General features: G+C 43.4%; 1 protein-coding gene and 1 long non-coding RNA gene across 4 annotated transcripts in view; one reads left to right on the top strand and one right to left on the bottom strand.

Moving 5' to 3' along the window:
* The window catches only part of LOC127610684 (stromal membrane-associated protein 1-like), a 73,348-nt gene that overhangs the window by 49,271 nt on the left and 3,217 nt on the right, over positions 1-20,860 (top strand). For 2 of the 3 annotated variants that reach the window (XM_052081121.1, XM_052081123.1), the window contains 5 exons: positions 3,059-3,119; positions 6,050-6,159; positions 17,733-17,751; positions 18,577-18,750; positions 19,497-19,657. In XM_052081121.1, the coding sequence (XP_051937081.1) occupies positions 3,059-3,119; positions 6,050-6,159; positions 17,733-17,751; positions 18,577-18,750; positions 19,497-19,657 (525 nt within the window). Of the gene's footprint in view, positions 1-3,058; positions 3,120-6,049; positions 6,160-17,732; positions 17,752-18,572; positions 18,751-19,496; positions 19,658-20,860 lie in introns of all 3 variants that reach the window. The other variant, XM_052081122.1, reaches the window with a different exon arrangement.
* LOC127610764 (uncharacterized) lies at positions 14,772-17,724 on the bottom strand. The gene is made up of 2 exons (XR_007965034.1): positions 16,277-17,724; positions 14,772-15,436 (listed from the first exon to the last, which is right to left on the bottom strand). It is a non-coding gene; the product is annotated as an uncharacterized LOC127610764 (long non-coding RNA).

Raw genomic sequence — 20,860 nt, forward strand, 5'->3', positions numbered from 1 at the left:
TTATTCTAGACTACATTTGGGTATTTCTATGTGGGCTGTCGCTGAAGCAAAAACAGCAGCTGAATTTTAGACTACAGTATTTAAAAATGTCTGATGAGGCTCCTGTCTTGTACATCAGGCATACATAAAAACAACCTACCCTGTCAGTTGTGACAGACGTGTGAACACGGCCGTCTGGTGTGGATGTTACAACAATCAGATGTGACAGACAGCATTTCAGGGATTGCTTTTTTTCCCTCTAAAGCTGGCACGCAGCACATAGGCCATCAAATGAGACTCTATTCGCACATTCAGGTGAAGCGCTATCGATTTCTCGCCTCCGTTCCAATTCCTCGTTTACCACTTGGAGGAGAAATGATCCTGACAGCCTGTCGCAGTCCCTTACTAACTTTCTCAGGCGACATCACTCAGTGTCAGCCCAGGTAACTCATTACAAGAGGATTGTCTCTCAAAACTCTTTCTGGGCACGAAAACTCAACGTGTCTCACTAACGAGACAATGTGGTTTACGGCCCAATCGATGCAAATTGCCCAGGTTTTACAGCGGGAAATTGAACTTTGTATGCATCAATAAAATATGGATTTTCTCATTTCTGTCTCATTTTGGCCCCACAACAAAAGTTTTTGTTTTATGTACCTCTTTATATGTTGTATTAAATATTTAAGGACATTAATACATGAATCCAAAAATCCAGTTTGCAGCACTGTTGTAATCATAGTTTTATTATACTTTGTAGTGAGTACCGTATTTTCTACACTATAAAGCACTTTGGGTTATAAAGCGCACCTTCAATGAAGGGCCTATTGAAAAACTTTTGTTTCCGATATAGGGCGCGCTGCATTATAAGGCGCATAGAAGCTACATTAGTGGCTGCGGTTGTGCTATGCATTCACTAGATAGAGCTACGCTAAAGAGAAGACAATACAATACCGTTCTATATAGAGCCTTCACAACTGCTTCAGCTGTAACAAAGCTATGAGAACTGGTCCCAAACACAGACAGGAAACATACTGTATACATTTAAATGGCGAGTGAAGATAATTGATTCAACAAAAAGGCGCACAAACTTTGTGGGCTCACATCCATCCATCTATTATGGCATTGTCTGCTGGTCAGGCAGCATCTCGGCCCGGGACAGAAAGAGACTGGAGCGACTGGTCAGGAAGGCCAGTTCTGTCCTGGGTTGCTCCCTTGACACTCTGGAGGAGGTGGGCAACAGAAGGATGCTAACTAAGCTAAAAGCTATGATGGCCAGTCCCTCCCACCCCCTCCAGCCCGCCCTGACAGCACTTGGTAGCTCCTTCAGCCAGAGACTGTTACACCCGCGCTGCAAGAAGGAGAGATACCGACGCTCGTTCCTACCGACTGCTGTCAGGCTGATGAATAAAAAATAACAATCATAATAATAATAATAATTAAATGATGTGAAGGAAAATTGTAAATAGTACTGCGATTTATCCATTTGTGTTCATATTGTATTTAATTGAAAGATGTTTGTTGTTGTTTTTTTTTCTCTCTTCTTCTTTCTACATACATTCTTGCTGCTGGAGGCTGTAAATTTCCCCATTGTGGGACAAATAAAGGATATCTTATCTTATCTTATCATCCACAAGGGGCTAAATATACTTCCAGACCTTGCCTATCTCCTTCTCCCTTCGTTTAGTTAGGAGTTAACTATGCTTTTGGTACTACCGTCGTTTCATAATGGCTGGGCAGAGCTCACAGAAGGAGTTGTCTGTTTGAGTGTGTGTTGATGAATGCACGTCAGTTAGTCTTGGGCAGAACCCTTTTAGGGTAAGATTGAATCCTGCTAATGATCACCAATAGATGGCATAGGAACACGAACAGGGAAACAATTGAATGGGGAATATAGAGAGACTGTAACTGCATATATTAGTAAGGGCCATCGGATTATAGGAGGCACTATCGGTTTTGGGGAAAATTGAATGCTAGAGTGCGGAAAATATCGTACATTTCAGTTTTGCTTCCAATCCCAAATTAAATTCTGACATTGGCTGCAACGCTGATGTGCAGTATCTGCCAAGCCAAGTGAATCAAGCCGACAGAGTTCATGTTGACTTTAAAGCATAAGAAATTCTCCTTAAATATTTATGTGAAAATGGCATAATCTTAATCCATGTTACATTTAATAGAATTGGGCGGTGTAACAATTTGTCAGTCTCACAGTATACCGCATAAATTAACCAATTACAAAACGACCACTGAAAATTGCTTCTGGGTTTTGAAGTCGCCGTGTCATTTGCTGGTCTTTGAAAGTGATAAAGATTTCAATTTGGCTTTCACCTCTTCATTCTCAAACTGCTTCAAACAACAAAGCGTGTGACGGAAAAGTGGTTAGGACTGCACGGCTGTCTGTGTTTTATTTTATGTGTTGTGTTTATTTATTTTACTTTATGTGAACTGTTTTGTTAAGCGCTTTGTTACAGCTGCCGCTGTTGTGAAAGCGCTATATAAATCAGCATGTATTGTATTGTATTGAGCTACGTACTTAAGTTAATTTCGAACCAATATGAGCCAAGAAACAACAATTTTCCACAGTTAGCCAGGTGGCTTCCTGCTGGGATTGGGACCACTACTTTTCACGTGCTTCTTCAGTCCCTGCGCCCAATTCACAGCCAATGCATTACTGATTAGGCTTAGGCACTGTAATTGTTTTCATTGCCTGGAATTGGTAAGGTATTGCTTTGAATGTGACCCATCGATCTTTAGTCGGAGGGGAAATTGGTTTTCTTAGCAGCATTGTAGAGCTCTTAAATCCCAATGCAGTCGCCCTTGTTACGCTTGTTATACTCCCCCACATCAGTTTTCTCTCTGATATTACCGATTCTCTCTTCCGTATTCATGTTTTTTTTTTGTTTTTATTTTTACATTTCTTTGACATTGAATCTGCCTTTCACTTTCTCTGTCCTGTGTATCAGGTTTTAAATTAAAATAGTTCTCTCAATTTGATATCGAATGACATTGCCAAGGTACAATTGACGTTGTTAGGCATTTTTTAATGGGCTTGCTTTTTGTTGTTGTTTTTTTTTAAATTCAGTCGGAGTCGAGAGCCAGTCCGAAGAAAAATCAAGAGGCAGCTGTGGACCTTTTGGGCTTGGGTAAGACATGAGAAACCCTCACACTCTTTCATGAGAAGATTTCCATTTTCCATATTGGGACAAAGTGTGATGACTTTCTGCCTAATGTATCAGGTATGCAAATTGAACTCAAGATGCCAGAATAAGTATTTACAGTTGTTGATTGATTTAGCTGGCATTTGTAGTTGATAGATGTCTGCCATAAGTGAACAGTTGAATGCAGTCAGGATATATGAGTCATGTCACTATGGTTGTGATATCTTGTGACCTGGTATGTCTGGCAAATCTACAAATCGATAGGCAAGTTGATAAATGGTATTAAACGTAGAATTGATTTGTTATATTGATATTGTTGCAGTTTATTGCCTACATAGACTAAAAAGTTAAAGGGTAAAAAAAATCAAGCCCGAAATGTTCCTTATCAAGTATCAAGTACAACTTTATTGTTAAATGTGCTGTATGTGCAACACACAGCACAGATGAAATTTCTTCCCTCTCACAACATACAAGATAAAACAACTTATATGTGGCACCCTGTGTCTAAACACGGTATTCTGATTATTTATTCTTTTGATTTCTCATATTTTAAAAACACAAACAAACAAAAACTGGCATTTGAACAAGAGCCTGTATCTTTTATCTACTGTACTTGAGATTTTGCTTCTACCAATTCATTACTGTACACATTTTGTCAGTTTTGCCTTACCACTATTTACAAAGTGAACAGTTTCACATGTGAGTGATTTTTTTGTGTGGCGTAAAGAGATACTGGATGATTACTAAAAAAACAAAAAACAAAAAAAACCCCAAAACCTCCCACATCTTGTACGGTTGGTCTGTCTCCATGGAGAAGTTGAGAGTGCTCTAGAGAGGCAGCCCCATCTCATTGCAACCATGGAGGAAAAGATGATGATGATGACGACGATGATGGGCCCTTTTCTCCTTCCTGCTCATCTCCATAATGGAATCTTGCCACTTAGAAGTGTGGATAAAAATCTGAATATGAAAGCGAATGTCTGTCAAAGCTGCAGCTTAATCAGACAGGCCACATATATACCTGTATGAACAAACAAAAATAAAACTCTGTGTGTGTGTGTGTGTGTGTGTGTGTGTGTGTGTGTGTGTGTGTGTGTGTGTGTGTGTGTGTGCGCGTGTGCGTGTGTGTCTATGTGTAGCTACTCCTATATACACAACTGCATTTCCACTTGTACTTTCCAAGTGTACAGCATATTTACATGCAGCACATAAATACACATTTACATATTGTTGTACTCTGAAACTCATAATCAATATTTCATTATATTACACTCAATCTAACAAATTCCTAAAATTACGTCAAGGTATCATTTTACTGACTTATACCTGATTTATGTTGGGGATTTTAAAGGGTTTTTTTTGTACTTTTGCACCTGTTTTTGAACATGGCAAGTAAGTCACACTTTTTCAGGTCGGTTCCAAAATTATTCCACAATCATTTCGTATTGAAATAGACCTGCTTTATGTTTGATCTTGTTTGTCTTTTACCCCTAAAGTCATACCAACTTTGTCATTTCAAACATAATTGAATGGGAGTGTTGTACCCATCCAACTCTGCAATTACAGATCATTGAGTTCTAATCTTACAACCACACGAACCAGGAAGACAATTAGCATAATAAATTAATTCAGCCCTTACCTGGGCTGTAAAACCATCTGTATACTCCATTTTAGTCAATGGAAGTCTATATTTTCATCTTCCACTCAGGTGTACGTAAATCACCTCTTCGGTGAAAATACAATACAATACAATACAATACATGCTGATTTATATAGCGCTTTTCACAACAGCGGCAGCTGTAACAAAGCGCTTTACAAAACAGTTAACATAAAGTAAAATAATAAACACAACACATAACATAAAACACGGACAGTCGTGCAGTCCTAACCACTTTTCCGTCACACGCTTTGTTGTTTGAAGTTGAAAATGGACTCTACTCTCAGCCTGAGGGTGTGAGGCAAAAGCGGGCCAAGGCCAAAATGAAATCTGAACTTGAATACATCCATTTCGAAATTAAAAACATTATATTTTGATTCTCAAGATGAAATCTGTTTGAATATGGCACATTCTCCACAAATGATGAAAGAGCTCTCGGTCTTCAAAATGTTTCTCACTTGTTACTGACTTTTTTGGGGGGTCTTGTATTCTACTTGTTTTGAGACATGAGAGCAAGAAAAGAGCGTAATAAATGCCAGAAAGTTCGTACTACTTTTCTATGGCAACCAGCCATAGAATTTGAACTTAACTTTTAGTCCATTTTAGATAAGTGCCCACGTTTGGAGTGATGTCAGACTTGTGACATTGATATCTACTTTGAGATGATGTTCCCAATCCACTGCTTGCCAATAGTTATTCAATACCTCTTTTCTTTAAGCTCTTGTGATCACATGGAGGTTGACACCTTCTTGTATTTAACCCTTTCATGCACCCTGTAACCTGATAAGATGATAAGCTGTCCACTGTCGTAACCACTGGCCCTGAAAGTGTTAATAGCCTGCCAAAATCCATCCATCCATCCATCCATTTTCTGAACCGCTTAATCCTCACTAGGGTCGTGGGAGGTGCTGGAGCCTATCCCAGCCGTCTTCGGGCAGTAGGCGGGGGACACCCTGGATCAGTTGCCAGTCAATCGCAGGGCACACAGAGACGAACAACCATCCACGCTCACAATCACACCTAGGGACAATTTAGAGCGTCCAATAAGCCTGCCATGCATGTTTTTGGAATGTGGGAGAAAACCGGAGCACCCGGAGAAAACCTGCCAAAATCAGGACTTGAATTTGATTTTCCAATGAAATCAATCAGAGTTTTTTCCATTCAGATGTTCTTTCTCAATCACAAAAACGTGGCATTTTTGTCAATAGTGGAACCAGTGAGTTTTCAGCAACAGGAACAATCCTTTTCTGTCTTTCAGATACTCCAGACGGTCAAGCAAAAGGCGCACCGATCAATGATGAGCTGGACATCTTTGGACCAATGGTCTCAAACCCTCTCCCGTCCTCCAACAACACGCAACAGGCGAAGGTAATATCCACGCACACCGACACAATGCCTCTTATCAGTGTACTGGCTGCTTTAGAGGGAATCAACTGAGACCACTGAAGCGATGGCACACAAACACACACAGTCATGTTTAAAATTTCAACACCTCTTCAATAATGGATGTCATACCAACATGTAGACACACACCGCAGATTATACGCTGTAACGGAATTCTGTACATTTGCGGTGAATTCACAACAGTACCTGACTGTTTATAATAACAATTGTAAAATACTGTTAAATGTCTGTCCGTAGTATGTAAATTAACAGTTAAATCAGTCAGTTAGCAAGAACTGTAATTTGACAGATTACAACAACGGATTGCTGTCCATTTCTGATGAGAGAACAGTATCTTACTGTATTTTGAAAAGAAAATATATCAAATACCATGAAATATTTATAGCCACATGTAAATTAACAGTGGATGCTCGGTTGTGAATAACAAACTGGAATTTCACAGCGGTGGAAATAAGGACCACATTTCTATCTTTTTATCTTTAGTTATGATGGGAACATGAAGCTTAAATTTGCTTCATGAACCAGTTGTTGACTCCTCTAGATAGCACTCTCTTTTCAACATTGGTTTGGAAGTGCAGTAGACTTGCCATTTCTTCAACCCCTTTATTAGTTTGTTATTCTGTAGAGGCTGTTTGAAATTACCCTATGACCCACCCTTATCCTAAGGTAATATACAGTACTGTAATTCAAAATACAGTACTCTACTGTTACATTCGGGGCATTGTATAGTCACCGTAAATTACTGGCCTCCCTGGTGCTACTAATTTGCTGTTATTTTACAGAGAACTTCTTTCTGGTATATCAAAGCGAAGTGCCATACTTTTTCATTTGTAAAAGCCATCTTGGCCTGTCCTTGAACATACTTTGGGTCAATCGCACAAAGCCAATCCAGGCATTGGGTTAAGCAAATGAAGAAATCAAACATTAACACCCACAACAATTCAAATTTAGAATAAAGGAAACAATGAATTTGAATAACAGCAATTTGATTGCACAAATAGGGAAAAAAGTGAAACTTAACTGCAATTATGATTTCGAGCTGTTGGGATGCAATGACGATATAGCAATATTAAAATTGTCTTCATGTTCCAATATTTAAAGAGGCATATCTCCATCGAAAATACATTACTGTTCGGCCACTTCAGCTGAACATAGCATTGTGAACGATATTAACCATGATACTTTTGCTCCGCGGAGCCAACTGGAACACATGGTTGTTTAATAATAATAATAATAATAATAATAACAATACAAATAATAACAATTAATACATTGTTTTGTCATTATCAAGTTAATGGATCATTATTTTTGAGGACCAATGAATTGTCTAGATATCTTTTTAATTAACAGCTGTTCACATGCTCACAATTTCAGCTTTTCATCAGTAAATATTGATATTTGTGTTGAATCAAAATAAAACAATTGCTTCATCTTTGAAAAACAATGATCGACATTTGTGCCCATTTTATGTTACGAACACAAACAGACACCCAATCATAATTAATTTATGTTTGCTCACTGTCAATTTGAAATAATATCCTGTTTTGAATGAAGGGATGGAAATGTAAACTTTTTTTCAACATTCCGATTCAACAATTAATCAACAAAGTAATCAACAGAAGACTCAATTATTAAAATAATTGTTAGCTTCAGGCCTAGTTCAGATACTTGAGGTGTCACCAAAGGAAAAAAAAACATTGACGTCAAAATAGCTGTTCTGCTTGTCATGATTATCTTTTTCAAAAGCTCGTTTCTATAATTGTTAGAAACAAGTGTGTTTGGTCAACCAATCTATGTCCTACTGCTGATAGGTAAAGAAAGAGTAGCAGTATTTTTTTTCAGGTGAAAGAAAACAGCGTACACGTTCTTTTGGTAGTTTTGGTGTTTCTATAGTCAGAGAACACTATATTCAGTGGGTCTCTATAAGAGCTGGCAAGATGGCCATCTCTGCTCTGAAAACGCCTGGCAGTCTAGAAAGTGGATGAGTGCACTGTGCATGCGGCAGGCTCAACTTTTACAAAGACTTGTACAGCTACGCCAAGCATGGCTTTGGGATTTTAGTAGGCGGATTTTGCTTTCTGGCTGTGATTATCCAGGTGCATGAAAAAAGGGGGAAGCTCTCGCTTGCTGATTCTTGCAGCTATTAACTGGCATCTGGGAGTGCTTGCTTATCTGTGAATGTCAATTACAAAATTGTGATTACAGTCTTGTGGGAGGGAGAGGATTTGTGTTTCTTCTCTCTTTCTCTTTGTCTCCCTTGCGAACCTATTTCCTGCATGTCTTATGTGTGTTTAAGCCCTATCCTCATGTTAAATAGATTGTTGAAGGCCACGAGTGAGCTTGTGGAGTGTATGCCTGATTGGTCGCCAGGCAATTACAGGGCACATGCAGACAACCAAACCAAACCAAATCCATTGCTGCTCACATTTCACCGATGGCCAAATTTAAGTTTTCAAGTCACCTAACACGTTGCTGTCTTTAAAGTGTGTGAGGATTTTTAGACAAATTCGTAGTGGATCACATGCAAAATATCCACCAGTCGTATGTAACCATTCATTCTATGAGAGTGAAAACACAATTTAATGCCCGCTAGTAAATCAGGCCGTAATTTCTTTGTATATCCCACAAGAGCTAATTTTAGCCCGTGTTGTTAATGGAAGTTACGGATTAAAAAGCTCAGGGGCAGCCTAGTTACTTTTTAGTCAAATGCATTTCTTCGATCATACTTTGTGCTATATTGATGGTTTTAACTCTTTAATATGGGCAGTTATAAAACATTTTAGCGAGGAGTCGTCAACAGTCACATTTTTTTTGCTCTACCACAGATGCACTCAGCACTAAAATAATTCTCTGGGAAATCATGGTTTTTATTTATTTATCTATCTATTTATTTATTTATTTGTATTCAGAAGTCGTTTCTAACCTTGAAAGTAGTATGGTAATTATACAGTATTTTCCGAGTCCAACTGACATTTTTGGTTTGTGTTCATTTCACACATTTGAATTGTGGATTAGCAATTAATTATTTATAGAAAGTATTTCTGAAAGCAGCAGAGTGTAAAATCAGCAAAATGTCAAACAATTGCCCCTAAATGAGGCAATCTGTGATGAATTCAGCCATTAATATAAAATTTCTGCTGCTGTTAAAAATGTCCTTGGCAAGGCTACACTAATTAAAACCACGAAACCGTAACAGCCACTTTGTAGCTGTAATAAACTGCAAGTGGAGCATTTCTCCTGGAAGTGTCATTGTTTTCTCTAGCAGATAAAATGACGGACATGAATCCATACCAAATTTTGGAGGCTCGTTTGGGACACCGTGTAAATTTTATAAGCTAAATGAATGCGGCGTCAATTGCTCGTTGACCTTTTCTGGCCTATCAGGTGCTCAAGTTCAGTGCTTAAATAGATTACAAGTTTGAAGAGAAATGGAGAAGACTGGGTTGAGTGAACTCGGAATTAGGAAAAAAGAGACTCATACAATTAATCGCTGAAGAGGGCCTATTGAGTGAAGAAATCAAATGGGGCAGACAAGTCATGTAATGAACTGGTGACTCATGATTGAATTTTTTACACCTGTTTTTCTGTCCTCTTTTTTTAGTGCACTCATTTCTTTGTTCAGGGTTTTTTTATTTTATTTTATTTATTTTTTAGTTTTTACACATGCGCACAAACATTCTTACCGGGGGTTTAAAGACACAGATGGTCGAACAGAGGGGAGTATATGGATGTTTCAAGCAGTGATGGAAAAGGTTGGTGTGTGTGTGTGTGTGTGTGTGTGTGTGTGTGTGTGTGTGTGTGTGTGTGTGTGTGTGTGTGTGTGTGTGTGTGTGTGTGCGTGCGTGTGTGTGCGTGCGCGTGTGTGTGCGTGCGCGTGTGTGTGGGCGCGTGTGTGTGTGTGTGTGTGTGAGTGTGTGTGTGTGTGTGTGTGTGTGTGTGTGTGTGTGAGAGAGAGAGAGTGAATAGCGACAGTGGGGACAATGCCGTGAGAGATGGTAATTCACCATACAGCACAGCATCGGTTGAACAGAATGGAGCCTTGTTGTGGAGCCTCTATGGCACAATGCGCTGCTAGGAGCCCCCCGACATATCACATGCTATGTGGGCGTGCACGTGTGCGCCGAGGAATGTTAAGTCATTGTGAATTTCGATGTCTGAGTGGCACATCTAAAGTGCACATCCTACATGGTCTTGATTAAAAAACGTAATTGTGCATGATGTGCGTCACAATTTGAACCTAACTGGACCCATTCTATTTGGTCCGGTTCAAATGGTAAATGGCAAGGTTTCATGTTTGCCCCAATGGTTCTCTCAAAGGAGAAAATATCATGGAGGTTTGGACTGTGTTGAAGGGGCGGTCCTATCTCATGAAATTGTTTGTTTGGTTACGGCACTCCATATATGGTGGAACCAATGCAGAGCGCTTCTTTTGTTCCTTGTTACTCTGGTGGCTAGTTGTCTTTCAAGCTAGGCGGTTGAATGACGTAAGGGGGGGGGCTTCTACTTGGGGAAACATCCACTAGGAGCTTATCCTTGGAACATCAGCTCGGGTCTTACGCTGTGTAGTTTTGTCTCGGCGCTTGGGCTTCCTCTCAGATTCCCAAGTATTTATTTTAATTGAATTACCGTATTTTTCGGATTATAAATCACAGTTTTTTTCATAGTTTGGCCGGGGGTGCGATTTATACTCTGGTGCGACTTATGTGTGAAATTATTAACACATTATAAGAGGGCGCTCTAGGTCTGCGTTGATAAGTCGACAATGAGTGACGTAAGCGATGTAGAATAGGAACCGCTACATTTTCTACCTCCAGAGTTGGCAGACGTGTTTCAAACAGACACCGAAGATGAAGATTTGATTGGATTTAGTGATTTGGAGAGACACTTACCCCTCCGTGAGTCGTCACCTTACCGTGGTGGAGGGGTTTGTGTGTCCCAATGATCCTAGAAGCTAAGTTGTCTGGGGCTTTATGCCACTGGCAGGGTCACCCATGGCAAACAGGTTCTAGGTGAGGGGCCAGACAAAGCACGGCTCAAAGACCCCAATGATGATTGAAATAAATGGATCTAGGTTTCCCTTGCCCGGACGCGGGTCACCGGGGACCCCCTCTGGAGCCAGGCCTGGAGGTGGGGCTCGTTGGCAGGCGCCTGGTGGCAGGGCTTACACCAATGGGGCCCGGCCGGGCACAGCCCGAAGAGGCAACGTGGGTCCCCCTTCCCATGGGCTCACCACTCATGAGAGGGGCCAAAGGGGTCGGGTGCAATGTGAGCTGGGCGGCAGCCAAAGGTGGGGACCCTGGCGGTCCGATCCTCGGCTACAGAAGCTAGCTCTTGGGACATGGAATGTCACCTCTCTGGCAGGGAAGGAGCCCGAGCTGGTGTGTGAGGCAGAGAATTTCCGACTGGATATAGTCGGACTTGCCTCCACACACAGCCTGGGTTCTGGTACCAGTTCTCTCGAGAGGGGTTGGACTCTCTTCCACTCTGGAGTTGCTCACGGTGAGAGGCGCAGAGCAGGTGTGGGCATACTCATTGCCCCCGGCTCAGTGCCTGTACATTGGGCTTCACACCGGTAGACGAGAGGGTTGCCTCCCTCCGCCTTCGGGTGGGTGGACGGGTCCTGACTGTTGTTTGTGCATATGCACCAAACAGCAGCTCAGCATACCCACCCTTTTTGGAGTCTCTGGAGGGTGTGCTGGAGAGTACTCCTCCTGGAGACTCCCTTGTTCTGCTGGGTGACTTCAATGCTCACGTGGGCAATGACAGTGAGACCTGGAGGGGCGTGATTGGGAGGAACGGCCCCTCCGATCAGAACCCGAGTGGTGTTTTGTTATTGGACTTCTGTGCTCGTCACGGATTGTCCATAACGAACACCTTGTTCAAACATAAGGGTGTCCATATGTGCACTTGGCACCAGGACACCCTAGGCCGCAGTTCGATGATCGACTTTGTAGTTGTATCATCGGATTTGCGGCCGCATGTTCTGGACACTCGGGTGAAGAGAGGGGCGGAGCTGTCAACTGATCACCACCTGGTAGTGAGTAGGCTCCGATGGTGGGGAAAGATGCCGGTCCGTCCTGGCAGACCCAAACGTATAGTGAGGGTTTGTTGGGAGCGTCTGGCGGAATCCCCTGTCAGAAGGAGTTTCAACTCCCACCTCCGACAGAGCTTTTCCCATGTTCCGGGGGATGCGGGGGACATTGAGCCCGAGTGGACCATGTTCCGTGCCTCTATTGATGAGGCGGCCAATCTGAGTTGTGGCCGTAAGGTGGTTGGTGCCTGTCGTGGCGGCAATCCTCGTACTCGCTGGTGGACACCAGCAGTAATGGATGCTGTCAAGCTGAAGAAGGAGTCCTATCGAGCCTTTATGGCCTGTGGGACCCCAGAGGCAGCTGACGGGTATCGACTGGCCAAGCGGACCGCGGCTTCGGTGGTCGCCGAGGCAAAAACCAGAGTGTGGGAAGAGTTCGGTGAGGCCATGGAAGCCAACTTCCGGACGGCTTCGAGGAAATTCTGGTCCACCATCCGACGCCTCAGGAGGGAGAAGCAGTGCACCACTAACACTGTGTACAGTGGGGATGGGGCGCTGCTCACTTCGACTCGGGACGTTGTGAACCGGTGGGCAGAGTACTTCGAAGACCTCCTCAACTCCACCAACACGTCTTCCTTGGAGGAAGCAGAGCCCGGGGACTCTGAGGTGGGCTCTCCTATCTCTGTGGTTGAAGTCACCGATGTGGTTAAAAAGCCGTCGAGAAGTCGAGCCTCAGATTGAGGAGGAGCAGTGTGGTTTTCGTCCCGGCCGTGGAACAGTGGACCAGCTCTACACCTTTAGCAGGGTCCTTGAGGGTATGTGGGAATTCGCCCAACCAGTCTACATGTGTTTTGTGGACTTGGAGAAGGCGTTTGACCGTGTCCTTCGGGGAGTTCTGTGGGGGGTGCTTCGTGGGTATGGGGTACCGAACCCCCTGATATGGGCTGTTCGGTCACTATACCACCGATGTCAGAGTTTGGTTCGCATTGCCGGCAGTAAGTCAGAATCGTTTCCAGTGGGGGTAGGACTCCGCCAAGGCTGCCCTTTGTCGCCGATTCTGTTCATAACCTTTATGGACAGAATTTCTAGGCGCAGCCGAAGCGTTGAGGGGGTCCGTTTTGGGGGCCTCAGTATTACATCCCTGCTTTTTGCCGATGATGTGGTGCTGTTGGCTCCTTCAAATGGGGCTCTCCAACTCTCACTGGAGCGTTTCGCAGCCAAGTGTGAAGCGGTTGGGATGAAAATCAGCACCTCCAAATCTGAAACCATGGTCCTCAGTCGGAAAAGGGTGGAGTGCCCCCTCCGGGTCGGGGAGGAGATTTTACCCCAAGTGGAGGAGTTGAAGTATCTTGTGGTCTTGTTCACGAGTGAGGGTAGGAGGGAGCGGGAGATCGACAGGCGGATCGCTGCAGCGTCTGCTGTGATGTGGACGTTGTATCGGTCTGTCGTGGTGAAGAAGGAGCTGAGCCAAAGGGCGAAGCTCTCAATTTACCGGTCGATCTACGTCCCAAACCTCACCTATGGTCACGAGCTATGGGTCGTGACCGAAAGAACGAGATCCCGGATACAAGCGGCTGAAATGAGTTTTCGCCGCAGGGTGTCCGGGCTCTCCCTTAGAGACAAGGTGAGAAGCTCAGTCATCTGGGAGGGGCTCAGAGTCGAGCCGCTTCTCCTCCACATCGAGAGGAGCCAGATGAGGTGGCTTGGGCATCTGATTCGGATGCCTCCTGAGCGCCTCCCCGGTGAGGTGTTCCGGTCATGTCCCACCGGGAGGAGACCCCGAGGAAGACCCAGGACACGCTGGAGAGACTATGTCACCCAGCTTGCCTGGGAACGACTCGGGATCCCCCGGGGAGAGCTGGAAGAAGTAGCTAGGGAGAGGGAAGTCTGGGCTTCCCTGCTAAAGCTGTTGCCCCCGGCCCCGGATAAGCGGTAGATGATGGATGGATGGATGGATGGATGGATGAATGGAGAGACACTTATGTGTGGAATCTTTATTATGCATTTTATGGCTGATGTGACTTATACTAAGGAGTGACTTATCGTCCGGAAAATACGGTACCACAAAATTGCTCATTGATGTGATTGTTTGGTTGTTTGTCTATACCGGTATACCAACACGGTGCCCGCAGGCACCAGGCAACCCTCGGGGACTATATGATTAGCCTACTGGCCAACAGTATTCCAAAAATAGCTCACCAGTGATGAGACACTGTGACTTTCCAGGAATATTGTCGAAGCGATCAATTCGAACTCTGTGAACAGTGGCAGATATTTATAATAACATGTGGCCAATTGATATTTATGTTTCATAATTATTATGAGGAATCGCGAATATAATTGGTGTCTTCTCATGTGTCGTCTGAATGATGAACCTCATTCATCATTCAGTATCACCTATGAAGGTGGTTGGAGCAAATTTATTTCAAAGCTGCTGAATAAAAATAACAACAACAATAATAATAATAATTAAATGATGTGAAAGAAAATTGTAAATAGCACTGCGATTTATCCATTTTGTGTTTATGTTGCACTTAATTGAACGGTGGTTGTTGTTTTTTTTCTTCTTTCTTCTTTCTACCTACATTCTTGCTGCTTGAGGCTGTAAATTTCCCCAGTGTGGGACAAATAAAGGATATCTTATCTTATCTTAAAAGTGCATCCTATCAAACTGGTAGCCCCACCGCATTCATCAGTAGCCAAGAAGGAGCTCTCAGTTTCAAAAAATTGGTGACCCCTGCGCTAGATGCTCTCTTGCAAATGTATTGGAACACTTTTATTTATTGTTGGCTTTTCATGGGTTTTACATCAAAAAATGAATGTGAGGTAAGATCGATATTTCCATTTTTATTTATTTGCTTCTGCATCTGATCCATACTTTTGAAGATTAGGTTAAGATTAACATTATTTGTAATAAAACTCCAAAGATGAGCAAAAGTGTTGGGACAGACACTTGACATGAAAAGTAAATATTTGATTGCAAATCATCATTGGCATCACCAAACTTTTACTTGTTTTGTTTTTTTCTGTAGCTTTTCCATCGTGGTGCCTTTCAGTTGTTTGTTTTAGGTAACCTGCATGCTCTTTAGGGTTTACATCTGAACATTCACTTGGTTAGCCTCAAAGTTCTTTTCCTTCTTGCTTCTCCTGATCCCAGAAGAAGCCATGGAATCCAAAGCCATGACTTTGCCTGCGCAGTGTGATAAGTTTCTTCCCTATAGGGCTGTTCACACGGCAAGATTTGGTCCGGTGCTGTAACCGGGGCTGCCCCAGTAGAGCGTTCACACGTGCAAATTAGCTCCGGGGTAGACCCGGAAAAGAGCTTATACCGGACCAAATTTGACCCACCTCAGGGAGGTGGGTCAAATATTTGCTCCGGGGCAAATGCTCGTTTGCGAGGCAGCACCGGTGTAAATGTGCACGTGTGAACGCAAGTGGGTTAAATTAGCTCCAGAGCAAATGCTTGTGAAGAGTACGTATGGCGAGAATGCGTTGCTTTCGTGCTCTGTCGGACTTCCGTAATGTGTTGATTCATAACGACACAAGACTTGGCTAGTAACATATTTCCTTTTGTAGGAGACTGGACTGTCTCGGAGTTGTTTGTTCCTTTGTTGTTTGTTCAGAACCCCCCCTCCCATAGAATTTATTTTGTGATTTCATCTTTTGATTTTCTGTTTGGCGCAATAGTGTTTGCTTTTCTGAGTGTCATTGAAGTCATCGTTCATTTACGTTTTCTTGGGCGGTCACTCTCGAGCAGAAGGCACGGAAACCGAGAAGGAGAAGGACGTGCCGGTCCAGTCGTCGCTTGAGTTGTGTATATACAGTACGTTTTAAAAAGAACCAACACGATAGTTCGTTTGTTTTCTGTCGTTTTGCTCCGCTGCAGAAACTGCCGTGTGAACGCAAGTGGGGCAGCCCCGAGACTGTACCGGGGCTGCCCCGCTCAGCGGCTTTGTACGTGTGAACGCTCCACACAATTTGCTGCGGTGCAAAATATCCCGCAACAAACTATCTCGGTGCAGCACCGGAGCAAATGTGTGCCGTGTGAACGGCCCTTATGTCTCACCTTGTGACTAGGATGACTGGTTTGCATCATCAAGTCCTCTGTGAACAGTACACTGTGATACCTTCACTCACACCTTGTGGAGGTTTGTGTTGATGTCAACTAACTAGATCTTTTTTGGTCTAGCTATCAAAATCTTGTTGTTGTGCAGCTACTGTTGTTTCCTGTGATTAACTGGCTACCTGTGCAAAGTGTACGCTGCCTCCCGCCCGAATTAAGATGATATCCAGATCAGCCATGATCCCGATCATATAAGCGGTACAAAATGAGTCAATCATAACTGAATCGTTGATGACCAATTAAATATTCAGGATTGTGTTGTCGACTGCCCAATCATTGCTTGAACAGTGATTGAAAATCTTACCAATCACCGTATAGTATTGGCCCTGCATAAAAACGAAAAGGGAGACGAAGCGGAAGGGTGCAACGACTGCGCCAATCAAATCCTACAATTTAAAATCTTGACGGAGCACTTTTTGGCGGTACAAAAAAGTGACCCAAAGGTCAACATTTAATATAATGTACAAAACTAAAATTGTGTCTCATTTGTCAGCACTAAAATTGCTTTTTAAAGACAAATAATATGCTGTAATAATGTAATCACATTACTTTTGTAACGCTTTAGACTCGACTCTCGGTGGATGGAAAAGTTTTGAAAGAGAAGCGGGGCAGATCAGTCATTCTGGACTATGCATATTAGTTTGGCTTGCAGGCTGGTAAATCTCACAAATTTTCTCACCAAAGTCCTAATTAACTCTTATAATCTGAGCTACGCACACCAAACATATCTTAATGTAAACTTAATTAAACTTGTCATTCCTCCAAGCAGTGTTTTTTTTTCTTCTTGCTGAACGTGTTCCATCAGGCATCAAAGATGGTGTTATCACAAAATTGCAGAGCAATATGATTTTCAAGTCACAGCTTCCATTCTGAAAAACATTATTTCCAGGAAGGAATGACGCTCAATGTCTTGTCTATCACTGAGGATTTGAAATCTGCCAGACGTGTGTTTCCGACGTGTGAATTCTCTTAGGAGCAAATGGGCTTTGCGCTGCCGTTGAGTCATGTTCGGGTTGATCAGTTCAGGATCATTGTCGTTCCATTTATTCCTTAATTTAGCAGCACGGTTGCTGCATATGTGCTGCATCTATGAATAGCATCATGCTTTTCTGAATACCTGACGCACCATCTCTTCAAAGAATCGCTGCAGCCCGATTCCTCTCCACCTTTTAAAATATTTTAATACTGCCCCGACTTGCCCTGCTTTTGCTTCAAAGGATGTTATTTCTTCACCCTCCTCAACCTCTGCGCTTTATTTTTTTCCCTCATCACTCTCACCGTTGCCCTGCTTGTCTCTCCCCATCATCCTCCCTCCTTGGCCCCTGCCTCCTTTCCCCTCTACTTCCTTCTCTTATGTTTTGGGTGCATCCTCCATCACCCCAGCTCTCCTTCTCCCAACTAAGTTGTGCCTCCTTCCCAAATGTGCTTTCTCCGTATTCCTTTGCACCCGACTGCTTTCAGCGCTTGCTTTGCCTGTCTTCCCCTCTCCTAGTCAAAAAGAGTCAGCTGAGTGCGGCAGATGAGTGCAGCGCTGCCTGCTAAGTAGTTGAGCCAAACATACTTTCAAAGTGGTGTGCGTGCGTGAGTGTGTGCGTGCGTGCGTGTGCGTGTGTGTGTGTGTGTGTGTGTGTGTGTGTGTGTGTGTGTGTGTGTGTGTGTGTGTGTGTGTGTGTGTGTGTGTGTGTGTGTGCATGAGTGTAGGCATGACTGTGAAAAGGGGGAAGCAGAAGCGACTTCATCGATACAATAAGAGGAGACTGTGAGAAATGGTGGCCACTGAGAAACATTCACACACACACACACACACACACACACTTGTATTGAGAGTACAACCTTTATGTATTGTTGGCAGCGGTCTATTGTAATCACTTTTCGAATGTCTCATGTCCTACAACGTAGCTCTCATTACCCTTACTTCAATCTTCGAATTTCGTTTGATATGTGACACAGATTTAGAAGCAAGATAAAGCAAATTGGTTGACAAATTGACAATGACAATGTCTTTTTAAATTATCACCAATGTACTGTTCTGTAAAAATCTGCCTTAAATGATATTCAAATGTGTGTACCTTGCACACAGTTACAGTAATTTTCTCAGCACATGCACAGCCACCAATTCACTAGCTAGTCACTCGGCTTTTCATTGGAAGAGGATAAAAATGTGCAAGCCATATCCATTTTTTTTAATGGAGAAATTCCGTCCATTTCCCTCCACCCCAACAGAGAGCACCTCAGGCATCAGATCCCTCCGCCTCTTCATCTTCTTCCTCTACCTCCACCTGTACCTCCACAAGGGCAGTGGAGAAAAAACTCTTATCTAAAGACTCCATCCTGTCTCTCTACGCCAGCAGCTCAGCGGGCAGTCAGCCACAGAGCCAACAGCAGCTCACTACTGGGCAAGGTAATATGCAAAATATGCACGTACACAATACAACACAATATATCGACAATACACACGCAAGACACTACTATAATCAAAACATGAGCTTTACAAGTCTTATACTTAGGGGAGTTAATAATAAAATTTTGAAACAGTTACTTCATAATTTTAGACTACACAGCCTATTGCTGGATAAATGACAACCATTACAGTTTTGTCATACATTAAGTGCTCTCGTGTTTTTCCCCTGCTGCGGTTGTCGAGAAAGATACTTTCAGCGGGTCATCATCATCATTGACTCTTCTGCATTTACTGTACATTACGTTTAGCCGGTAGCCATTACCCAATGATGACCAACGAATCAGCTGATAATGATCCGAATCTTTCTTGCAGTCAGGTCCATTTTCTGGTGTCCGGCTTAACCAGGGAAGTGAAAGCAGACTCACTCTTTTCGGATCCTTTTATTATTCGAAAGAAACTGTGGAGTTGTTTGTGTGGAGCGTGCACATGTGTGTGCAGGTGCAGAAGAGTGTTCTTAGCGTGCGTGTCAAGTGTAGGGAAATCACTGTGACATTTGTTCATTGAGTGGAGGGGGCAGTAGCCTTACGCGGAATTTACATGTGCGCATTGATTATATTGCTCTGTGATAACACTGACTTGACTCGAGGATTAGAAATGCGATTGAGGAGAAAGGGCATTCCGCGCCGTCTGTAAATTAAAATGGGCTAACGTTCCGAATCACTGTTCTATTGTGTGTTGCGCTACAGGCATACACATGGGCCCGCCTCACGTAACACAGCAGGGCTTCAACAGCGCCATCATGGAAGGGGGGGCCATGCCGTCAGGCATGACTCGACCTCACGGCAGCTACGTGGACATGCGGCAGAACACGCACGGCATTCAGCAAGGACAGTGGAGTGTGGGCCAGGTAAAACATTCAATATTCAATCGATCAGCAACTGATATAAATGATAAGTGTCGATGTGTGGCCTGCATCATCTACGTCAGGGGTGGGCAATTATTTTCCCTGGGGGGGCCAAATGAGAAGCAGAAAATATTGTGGAGGGCCGGCCCAAAAGTTAGAAATAGAAGTAGAAAATAAAGAAGATAGCACAATGTCTTTGTATGCCAGTAATAATGTAACATTCTCCTCCACCATCACACTCAGCACCGGTTCTCCTCAAAGATGTGTACTGAGCCCCCTGTTGTTCACGCTCTACACATTTGACTGCTCTCTGACTCTTATTAGCGGTCCAGTTTGCGGAAAGTTTTTAACATGATAACAATCAAACCAGTCTAGGAAATGTTCATTTACTCGAGCCACAAGCAATTCACTCTGAGCATGGAAATTGCCAGAATTGGACTGAATAAGAATCACTTCCTTGTTTTTCAAAGTCTCGTAGATTTGAGTCTTTCCGACTCCAGGCGTCTCCTGAATGTTTCGTACTTTGTTACCTGCTTCGTTTAATCAGATACATATCACTTTCCCTTCCATGGTCATTACTCTCTCCCTCTTTCTTCGTCTTCCCCTCCATCCCTGTGCTCTGCAACTTGAAGTAACTGCGCCACCTGGTGTTGAAATACCTGTCATTACACATCCAAACGAAATGAACGCAATCAAACCTTAATTGTGCACCACTCTTCGGCGGGCCGGATTAAAAAGACCAACGGGCCGGATCCGGCCCGCGGGCCGTAGTTTGCTAACCCCTGATCTACGTAAACTAGCCCATTGTGACCAATGTAGACCAAGGATCGTGCAGCAGACATCAATACAGTGATACCCCTGCTAAATACTGTATATACAGAGAGAGGGAGAGAGAAGGAGAGAGAAGGAGAGAGAGAGAGAGAGAGAGAGAGAGAGAGAGAGAGAGAGAGAGAGAGAGAGAGAGAGAGAGAGAGAGAGAGAGAGAGAGAGAGAGAGAGAGAGAGAGAGAGAGAGAGAGAGAGAGAGAGAGAGAGAGAGAGAGAGAGAGAGAGAGAGAGAGAGAGAGAGAGAGAGAGAGAGAGAGAGAGAGAGAGAGAGAGAGAGAGAGAGATGTGCCTTGAACACTAGCTTCAGATCTTCAATCCGTGTGTGTCTTTCTTATTGTCAGTGAGGGTGATAGAGTGGGAGCCAAGGTGCTGTGACTGA

Source organism: Hippocampus zosterae, chromosome 11 (genome assembly GCF_025434085.1).
Source record: "Hippocampus zosterae strain Florida chromosome 11, ASM2543408v3, whole genome shotgun sequence".
NCBI classification, from domain to species: Eukaryota; Metazoa; Chordata; class Actinopteri; order Syngnathiformes; family Syngnathidae; genus Hippocampus; species Hippocampus zosterae.